General features: G+C 42.4%; 1 protein-coding gene across 1 annotated transcript; it reads left to right on the forward strand.

Annotated features, from left to right (window-relative positions):
- Positions 1 to 820: 820 nt before the first annotated feature.
- LOC135650230 (F-box protein At1g67340-like) lies at positions 821 to 2,433 on the forward strand. The gene is made up of 3 exons (XM_065169484.1): positions 821 to 1,193; positions 1,299 to 1,461; positions 1,562 to 2,433. Exons 1-3 carry the CDS (start codon positions 919 to 921, stop codon positions 2,279 to 2,281), a joined length of 1,158 nt encoding a protein of 385 aa, XP_065025556.1. The 5' UTR covers positions 821 to 918; the 3' UTR covers positions 2,282 to 2,433.
- Positions 2,434 to 10,654: the final 8,221 nt, after the last annotated feature.

Genomic DNA, 10,654 nt, shown 5'->3' on the forward strand with positions numbered 1-10,654 from the left:
CATTATCCAGCTAGTAAAATAGTACATGGATATAAAATTATGGTGCTACTTTCCTTATCTTCCACCATTAGGAGTTAATAAAACTTAAAATTTCAATAAAAAATTATTTTCATTATTCCTAAAATATGACTTACTAATCACTTAAAACATTTTTTTTTGTATTTATTCAGTCATTGTTAATTATTGAGTTGAAGTTGGATTAAGCTGTCATTCTCTCCACCAAACAAATGGCCTGCAGATGATAGATAAACACACTCCCCCAATAAGAGTGCAAGAAGCTCCTCCCTCATCTGTGTCTTCTTCCCAAACATATATCCACTCCCACAAAATAAATCCAACATTTACCACCTTTCCCACAAAATAAAGATTATTGGAATGCAGGCTGACATTTATTTGCTGTAATGTTTGTCCAAATCTCTTTCATCATCATGATCCATCCTAAAAGGCTTGCTTTAATTGAGAATCTTGGATGAAATGTGATCATGGAGTAATTTGCTATCCAAAATAGCCATGTATGTTTTGGAGGAAAAGAAGAATTCACAGAAGAAGAAGAAGAAGAAGAAGAAGAGTGAAAGGCAAAAGGAAAGGGGACAAGCATCGAAGGGATATGATAAAGAGTTGCATGGGAGCATTCGAAGCTTCGAGGCTTGAGGTTGAAGCATGCTCCCGGGGAAGCAACCGAAGCGACCGGTCAACGCCATTTGACCGTGAGCTGCACGTGATTCCCACCATTTCCCAGTGGCAAAACCGTCATTTCAAACCCAGTCCAAGTATTTGGTCTCCCTTCTTCTCTGCTATATATATACGGATGGCAGCCTTATCTCGCTGCATCCATCCATCCGTCCCCCCGACCTTGCCTTCGCCTCTGCCTCTGCCTCTGCTCTCGTCGTCGCGCACGGAGAAGGATTTGTGAGACTCATGCGGACGAGACGGGGCTTCTGCTACCGCATGCCGCAGAGCGAGCGCCAGTGGAGGGCGGTGGAGGAGGAGGAGAGGAGTCGGAAGAGGCGGCGACGGCTCCCTGCAGGAGGAGGAGGAGCGGACTCTGGCGGCCAGAAGATGGCCACGGAGGGCGTCGCTGAGGACGTGCCCGACTTGTTTGACGGCCTCCCCGACGACCTTGTCGTTTCCATCCTTAGCAAAGTCAGCGCCTCTGCGGCTTCCCCCTCCGATCTCATCAGTATCATGATAACGTACTGTTCTTACTTTTTTTTTTTTTTTTTGAGTTGGATATTCGGCTCGTTTGTTTCGATTTTTGTGATAAAAATCTGATTTTTTGGGGGGGTTGGTTTTGATAGTTGTAAGAGGCTGAAGGGATTGGGCTCGAATCCCCTTGTGCTGGCCAAGGCGTCGGCGCAATCGCTGGCGGTTAGAGCGAAGAACTGGTCGGAATCGGCGCACAGGTTCTTGAAGCGGTGCGCCGATGCTGGGAATCTGGAAGCTTGCTACATCCTGGGCATGGTAGGCGCCGTCTCCCTGTTCTGTTCTTGCCATAAAGGAGGGATTTTGAGAGGGATTAGAGGAGACAGATCTCATCCTGCGCTGCGATTTGGTCGTGCAGATTCGGTTCTACTGCCTGCAGAACCGAGGGAGCGGCGCGTCGCTGATGGCGCGGTCGGCGATGGGCTCCCACGCCGCCGCGCTGTACTCCCTGGCGGTGATCCAGTTCAACGGCAGCGGGGGCGACAAGGGCGACAAGGACCTGCACGCAGGGGTCGCCCTGTGCGCCCGCGCGGCCTTCCTCGGCCACGTCGACGCGCTCCGGGAGCTCGGCCACTGCCTCCAGGACGGCTACGGCGTGCGCCGGAACGTCGCCGAGGGCCGCCGCTTCCTCGTCCAGGCCAACGCGCGCGAGCTCGCCGCCGTCCTCAACTCCTCCTCCCTCTCCGCCGCGTGGCGGCAGCACCACCACCTTCACCGCCACGCTCTGGCCTCCGGCTGCTCCCTCCTGAGCGACTTCGGCTGCAACGTACCGGCGCCGGAGGTCCACCCGGCGAACCGGTTCATGGTGGAATGGTTCGCGGCGCGGGGCGCCAGCGGCACGGGGGAGGAGGGACTGAGGCTCTGCTCCCATGGCGGGTGCGGGCGGCAGGAGACACGGCGGCACGAGTTCCGGCGCTGCTCCGTCTGCGGCGCCGTCAACTACTGCTCCAGGGCGTGCCAGGCGCTCCACTGGAAGCTGGCGCACAAGGCCGACTGCGCTCCCATGGATCGGTGGCTCGACGCTGCCGCCGGCGCAGCTCCACCGGAGCCTGCCGGTGGTGAGTTGGCATTTAATTGAGACGATACAGGAGCTTTGTGAGGTCGGCCTTTTCTTTTTCTCCTCTTTTTTTTTTTTTTGTTCTTTCTTCGTTGTCTTTTTTTTTTTGGTATTTTCCTGTTTTTGTACATAAGGCAAAAAAACAAAACAAAAAAAAGAAGTTTATGTGTTCATCCTTTTTTTGAACTTCAATAGAGGAAAAATAGTTACAAAACGTACATTTCTTCATCTTTTCCATAAATCTAAAAACGTTTTCTAGCATGGAGTGTGATACAAAAAACATAAAAGCTAAATGTTGTAATTATTTTACGTGGGGATGGATAGTGAGAAGAGAAATGAAATGGCTGGGTATCAATCATTATTAGAAATGTTTATCATATTACCTAAGGGTGGTTTAAATACATTAGATAATATTATTGTAGTATATATCATCGATAATTTTAATGTTTTTATATTACCATAACGCAGCGGTAAATTAATTGTTATATATATATTTATATCAAAATATACTATGGTTGTGGACATGATTTAATTGTTACCAAAGTAGGTAAAAGAAGAATTAATTTGACACCTCAAATGGATATGGCATTGGAGTAGGCCCCAATGTCTCTCAATAGAAGCGAAAGTAGAGAAGCCAAGAAAGAAGGTGGCGTGCGTGACTTGTGACCAGCTTTTCTTACATACACAACATACATACACATATCATGATGATGATGCATGCTTTGGGTGATGTTTCTCGCGAGGAAGCCCTTTTTTACTCACACGAGGTGGACCAGGTTAACTCACCTTTGCGTTGGGGTTAAGCTTGTGAGCCTGTCGCCGGAATAAAGTGCTCTCTCTCTCTCTCTCTCTCTCTCTCTCTCTCTCTCTCGTTTTTACTGTGACGACTGATATGTACAAGTGAAGGTACAAGGAATCCAAGGATACAACTTTTCCCCCCCTCTCTTCTCCCGTTTATTCTTTATTGTTTACTAAAGAAGAACAGTAATGTTACTCTTAATATATATATTGGAAGAACAGTAATTAACATTACACTTATGCTTAGAATGAAAATTCCATGTGCTATTGCTACGTCTAAGATGGCTTAATCTATAGCTTACCCATCGATTAAGCTAAGTTTTGCAAAAGTAGCAACTAGTGCTTGTTAATTTCCAGCGTAGGTGGCATGTAAACTGATCACTTGAACATTACTTTTATGTTGAGAAGCCCTTGTCATTTGCTGACTGCTTTATCAGGTCCGTCTGACTTGATCTTATCATGCCAAAACTTCACATCATACCCATGTTTAAACTAGTGCAAGACTCTCTCTCTCTCTCTCTCTCTCTCTGGTAATCCAACTACAAACTTGTACTTGTACGCCTGATGAACACAGATTAATTTAAATGTTTCTTCGCCACTTCCTGATGAAGAAGATTAGGTATATGGCGTTGTCTTCATGTCAAATCACACTTACAAGAAGATTAGTGTTCATCGTCATGATAGAAGATGATGTCTTCTCACAGTAGCTTTCCCATAACCCCTCGAGACAAGAGAAACCTAATGGATCAAATCGGTGGGTTAGAATCGATCACCTGCAACGTCGACTCCCCACTGATTGGATCGGGAAGCAGGTTTCCAGAGCTCTGGTGGGGCAGCATGTCTACCAAGGCTTAGGGACATGTGGCAAGGAGCGCAAGATAGTTGAGCTTAGAGGTAAGGTAGCCCCGCCCCTCCCCACCTTCCCTTTTCACCGAGTCCCTTGGCCTTGTCCACGTACCGCTGCTCCTTCAACCCTAAGGGATAAGGCCCGCGCGTCGTTGGTAGGGCACAGAGGGCAGCAGCTGTTCCATGTCACGTGCATGGATGCGTGGAAGATAATGCGACGAGAAAGGGTGGAAGGAGCAGTACTGTTTCGTGGTGTTGTATTACTCGTATTATTTATTATGTGCTTTGCTTTCGTGCTGTGCCATCTTTTTCCTGTGCCGGGTTTGGGACTCGGGTTGGGGTGCCTCCATGTGTTGCCACACGTGCCACCCCCAGAGACGCGTGTGGACATGCAACCGGGGTGTCGTGGCCACAACATTTCGTGTTTTCATTTGATCGGGATATGCTCCTCCCAATTGTTTTGGATTATCTAATATGTATATCTATCATTTATTATTAATCGTATGTTGTTATCTGACGTCGTCGATGAAGGATCGATCGAGAAGATATATTCGAGAAGTCGAATCGAGTGGATTTTCATACATGCAAAAAAGAAAAAAAAAAAAGTGAGAGTGAATTATTTATAGTTGAGGTAATAGGATTATTCTCGATGATGATTGATATTAAGAATGTAAAGTATAATCCTTAATTAACATTAATCATAATTAAAAGTGATTGATGGAGTAGAGATATCCTGGCCGCACGCTTGGTCGTCCAACTCCCATTGGCTGATCGAGTTGCAGCCCGAGTCGAACCTTGGGAGCCATACGGTGATGAAGCCGATGCAATAGAACATGTCTGGGGATTCTCCCAGCAGCTGCACGGATGAAGTGATCGATCCCTTCATTCTCATTCCATATTCCATATCATGTTCCCTCTGCTCCACATTCTGTGCCAAAACCTTCGAGTGGAAGGAATGCTGTTAGCTTCAGAGTCAAGCATCGGCATGCATCGGGATTCGGATGGCGGAAACAAGAAGACGAAGAGGAAGAAGAAGAAGAAGAGAACTGTGGAGACAAGGGCATGCAGGAACAAATAGGGATTGGGGGAGATGAGATGTTGCTTCACGTATATGGCTTCTTGTTCCCTTCCCTTCTTCGTTAGGTGCGTGATCGCACGTGGTGCGTGGCTCCAAAGGTGGACGTTACGTGCATGGGAAGCAGACGACTACGTGCATGGAAAGCAGACGACGTCGTGCGTCGTCGTCTCTCGCCAACCAGTCCACCATGCATGGGTTGGTGTGGCCAACAGTGATGACCGCTTGCCGTGGCCGTGTCCGTCACTTCATCCTCCTCCGGTGGTATTCAACGCAGATTATTGACCTGAGGAAGTGATGATCCAATCTTCTTGATAACTCTGATCGAAGTCAATCCATACATATCCATATCTAGTAATTCAAATCTCAATAGAAAGATTTGATCTCAGGTCATGACATCAATCTGCTTACATCTCCGCTTACCATCATTCAGCAATGCATGGAGTTTGTCTCATTATTTAATCAGACCACAAAGTCGACCTCTATCCAAACCAATCGTGTGGTGTTGTTACGATCTTTGCTAAAGGAACATTATCCAAACATCATTCTTGTGCTTAAGAACAATCTTCTCTTGAAATAAGGTGGTACTCGATAGGGAATAACACAGCATATCAGTTCGATCTCAAAGTAATGATGATCTCTTAATAGGTCATCGATTAATATCCATCTACGATTTTGTGAAACTTGTAGTAACAATGAAAGAAGAACATATCGCATACTCGTCATTCACGGAGAACATATATATATATATATATATATATATGTGTGTGTGTGTGTGTGTGTGTGTGTGTGCGCTCGAATTATCACATGCTTGATGAGCATCATTCAATATACATGTAATGCTTGGGATTAGGAATTACGTCAAGTAAACATTTATTTAACGTCTTTAGTGTTTAACAAAAGGTTTGGAAATGGTGAAGATGTTGCTTGACACTTTAGTTTGCTACCTGCATGGATGCCGGTGTGCTGTTCTCATGGTAGTCACCTCCTTCGCATCCACGTCTCTCGGTCCACATGCAAACCATAAACTATATCACGCTCTGCATGCCCGAGAAGAGCAGAGGCACGGTTGAAGCCAACAGGCATCATGTCTGAGACCATCCCTTCCTTGTGTTGTGTTGATTCAGTACTCCTTTTAAATGATCCGTCAGATGTTCTGAGGGAGGAGGAGGTACATGGTGGGAGACAACAGATGGCATGAGTTCATGATACCATGTGATGAAAACATCATTCAGATGATATGCAAGCATTGCTTGCTCTGAGGGAATCAAAATAATCAGTTTAAGACAAAAGGCATGGAAGCTAGAGTTGCATTGCTGATGTTATGATGGAGAAGAAGAACACAATAAAAGCATGGAAATCATTCCACTCAACCTTCATAATTCATCTTTTAGCAACAAAGCAACATCGAGATTAAAAGGTCTGTCCTCCTTTTTACCTGGAAGCTTACTCGTTAAGCATCAGCTTCTCATCCTTGTTGGGGACATTGAGGTTGGTTGGTGGCCATCCATGCACACAATCATTATGGTAACATGAGAGCAAGCCAAGTCAGGCTAGGCTAGGGTTTTCTTGTCCTTCGAAGTCAATGCAATCCAGATTTGAAAGTCTTACTTACCTGTTGACTTCTCTTGCAAGAAGAGTGAGTAGGAGATGCACATGAGCGGATTCATCATCGCTGCAACAAATGGTAGGTCTGCCACCTGCAGTTATCTTATGTGCTGCTTAGCTTGAGGTTTGGAGAGTCAGCATCCGAAACCTTGATCTTCAACTTGCATGTAGATGATATTAGGCTCATGTATTTCTAACATCATGTGAAGCACACTCATAATCCAAATGGAAGCAAGCCTTCAAGCATTCTTGCCAAAGCATATGCTGTGCCTTTGACCAAAATCAATCGTGAAGATTAATTTTGAAGTAAGTAGAGACATGGTGGTGATTCGAAGCACTAGATAGGGAGTCAATCCATCTTTGTTCACATCAAAATTAGGTCCCACAATTAGGTGGGGAACCCACTAAGGTTTTGCTTCCGAGCACAACATGACACATGGATTGGGTTGTGGCGGCTGCTCGGTTAGTAATGCCAACAAAAGAGGATTGAATACATAAAAGCCGAGACTTATGCAACAAGATGTGCTAAACCTAACAAGTATAGTCCTCATTGAACACAAGAGCTAGTAAACTGAAGGCCACCTTAGATCTCTCTGTCTTGTTACTGTCTGAAAGATTACCACACACTCAAAGACAAACTTGAGAGTGCTGCTTTAAGCATACAGTGGCAAGAAATTGAATGGTCAACCTGTAGAATTCCAAAGGGAACTCGAGTGTCAAAATGTTGCCGACAAACTAAAAATCCTAAAAGGTGAAAAGAATTTGCGTTAAGAAAATGGGGAAAAGAAGAAGAGAAGAACCGGCAAACTTCACGCAAGAAAACAGCCAGCATAGTCACAAAAGAAGAATATATGATGCCATGTCTTCGGTCCTCATCACATCATCCGTCAAAAGCTCCCTCATCACTTCAAAACTTCCTATGAAGCAATTCACATACCTTTCCGATTAAAGAAGACAACAAACCACAATCAAAAGAATAAAGATGAGGCTGTGATGAAATCAATGCAGACACTAACGTCAAAATTCCATGTAGGAGGCATTTCTTTCTAGCCATTTCTTTCTAGCAAGTCGAATATACCAAAAACCAGCAGCAGATTGGCTGAAGCTTCACCTGACAAACAATCACTATGCACCAAGGATTTCAACAGGATAACTCTTGGGTAATAAAGCATTGGTGCTTTCCTTGCTTAAATCCATGTATATACATAGCTTATGCTCGCAAGAAGGTATACAAATGTAACACAAAAACGAAGCTTTCCAAGTCTGACTCATCAAGTAACATTTGCATTATGTTTGAAACAAGATATGTGTACCTTACTTATGAACTAGTAAACTAAGCAATGACTGGAATAACTTGATTCGTAAATCATAGCTACCAGCTGATACAAGAACACAAGGTTTTAGCCAACTAGATATACCAATCTCCACATCTTCATGTTGATTAGATCTGGTATTTGGTTCAAACAACTTACACAGTCTAAATTCTTGGTTTGATCAAGCTCAATGTCAATTCTAGACGAACAAACCTACCTCTCCCATTTAATATATTCCATAGATAATTGTGGCTCATTCAGCTAGTAAATGACTCCCAGAACAAAGGAGATTGTTGATTGTACGAGGCAATTTTCTTTCAAGTAGCTCATGGCCATGACAGAATCCGTTTTGACTCCACAAAATGTCAAAAGGTTTCATGTACAGAAATTTCGCACTACAAGAAAATAGACTTTGGTCTATTTGATTGTGCTGACACAGAACTCATGCTTTGCCAACATGGACTGTATGGCATAGAATTCCTGCACTTAAACATATGCCTCGTGACAATGCAACTGAAATCCTGATTCAACAATAAAAACACTGTTATTTGATTCAAGAGATGAGGAGATTTCCCCTTTTTGCCAATCCTAGATGTTACTGACCATACATTGTTGCAGTTTGTTTCCCTTTTTTTTTGCTTGATTAACAGTAGTTGATCAGTTTAGTCAACTCTAAACAAAGATGACTATAAATTTACTGACCATGGTAAGGTTCATTTTGCATAGGTTTCATCATTTACTGATAAATCAAAGGCGACAATCGATATCTGCTACGACCATATGTTAGCTGCTTCTTCAAAGATGACTATAAATTCCTCATGGACTCAAACCTTGAAAAAGTAGGAAAAGGCATCATCTGAGGCATCCCACCTAAGTGGTAGGCAATTGGAAAAGACAATTTCACTTTATTAAAGCAAGAAGCCAAAAGAAAGAATTCACATTATCTTCAGCTTCAACGGTGATCATTTAACAAAGAATTACTGCCATGTTACAAGTTGCATCAAATATTACCTGATGGTCTTTCCTCTCTTTTCCTCTGCAGGGGGGCTTTGGATATGTGCTGCTGACAACCCTCTCATGGCTCAAACCATTGCACTGTCTCCGGCCTAAGCAAGGCGGAGGAGCTATCCCTCACCAATCTCCTCATTCGCTTTGACTCACTATGCGACTTGAGGGTTTGAATTTGTGTTAATTAATCTTTCGTATTAGTGAGAGATATATTTTTTTATTTTTAATTTATAATAATAAAGTGAAGATGGGCATGCAATCTTAGTAACTTATAATAATCCGATAAAATCTTTACAAATTAAATTAATCAAATGAGCATGTGATGGCCCAAATAGATTCTGATGGGGGAGAATCTTTCTAGATGGTCAACGCGACAGCCGTAGGTGGTCGGCGTCGGTGTGAGTCATCGCCTCTGGGAAACGCAACGTCGCTTGCTGCCCTTTCCTCTTCCCCTGTGCGAGCAACGCATGCTTCTGTCGTCTTTGCCCATATAACATGATCACACTTCTTCCGTTCTCTACGACTTCAGTGACTTACATAGAATCTTACAATAATAATAATAATAACAACAATATCACTAAAAATAATTTAGAAGATAACGAAATGACGTTGCCTTCATGTGCTCTCACATGCATGGTTACGATACATACACATAGCTCGTGGGGCACGCTGTAGCCACCGTTTGCAAGTACAGTACCAACCTCACTGCACTAGTAATAGTATTATAATTCCCAACACACCCACGCAAACCATTTCGGTGAATGTGATACATCACCCGATTTCCAAAAGATGTCAATCGTGAAGGGAAAAAAGAGTGCAATGGCGTAGGCTTTCTTCGGTCTCCTTCAACCAAATATGAAACGGTTGATACCATTATGACCGTCCATTTCCGTCTCCTGTTCTTTTTCGATAGACTAAATAAAGCTATGTCAAAATTTCAACCACATACAACAAAATAAATAATATATATTATGTAATCATCGATGACAATCATTATTTGTTGATAATGTTGATCAATTATCATCCTCAATTTTCACAATTATGAACTTTCGTCGATCCGTACCGACAGATGTCGACATAGATACAGAGCATCGATATCTATGTCGTCATCTTCTTTTCTTTCCTTTTGTCTCATCTTTTGTTGTCATTCTTTTTCTTTTTTATGCTCCTCTATCTTCTCTTCTTCTTCCTCGATCCCTCATCTTTTTTTTTTTTTTCATTGTTTTACATTTGCATTGATGTCGATGCAAATGCCGACTGATCATTTCATTGTTAAAATTAATTTTTTGTCTATCATTTTTGTATCGTTCCTACATGTGTTATCACTGTCTAAATATATATTATTTATAAATCATTAATTATCACCGCCATCCATTTAACAGCATATTCTTCTAAATTTAGCTTAATAACTAATTTTTTATTTCTCAATAACGTATCTACATGTATTTTGGAAACCTTAAATGATAAGGATATTAAAAATCTTATGAAAACAACAAAAGTAGAAAGAAAGTACCACCTACACACTAAAATAAGCTGTCTCTTTATTCCTAAGTAGAATAAATTATATTTAATCATATTAATCATAATTAGTTATTTTTAATATATCAATCTTTATATTTTTAAAAATTATATTAATTTTTTATACTCATAAAAATAAAATATTTAATTATATTTTTTCTTACGTTGTCGATTCGAAAATATCATAGTGATAAATTAAAGTGAGGTAGAGTCTAATAAATAAAATTG

The sequence above is a fragment of the Musa acuminata genome, chromosome BXJ3-9, assembly GCF_036884655.1.
Source record: "Musa acuminata AAA Group cultivar baxijiao chromosome BXJ3-9, Cavendish_Baxijiao_AAA, whole genome shotgun sequence".
Classification (NCBI taxonomy): domain Eukaryota; kingdom Viridiplantae; phylum Streptophyta; class Magnoliopsida; order Zingiberales; family Musaceae; genus Musa; species Musa acuminata.

Coding starts and splice junctions, on each gene's coding strand:
- LOC135650230 (XM_065169484.1), top strand. CDS start 919: ATGCGGACGAGACGGGGCTTCTGCTACCGCATGCCGCAGAGCGAGCGC. Junction 1,194..1,298: donor CTCATCAGTATCATGATAAC/GTACTGTTCTTA, acceptor TGGTTTTGATAG/TTGTAAGAGGCTGAAGGGAT. Junction 1,462..1,561: donor CTTGCTACATCCTGGGCATG/GTAGGCGCCGTC, acceptor TTGGTCGTGCAG/ATTCGGTTCTACTGCCTGCA.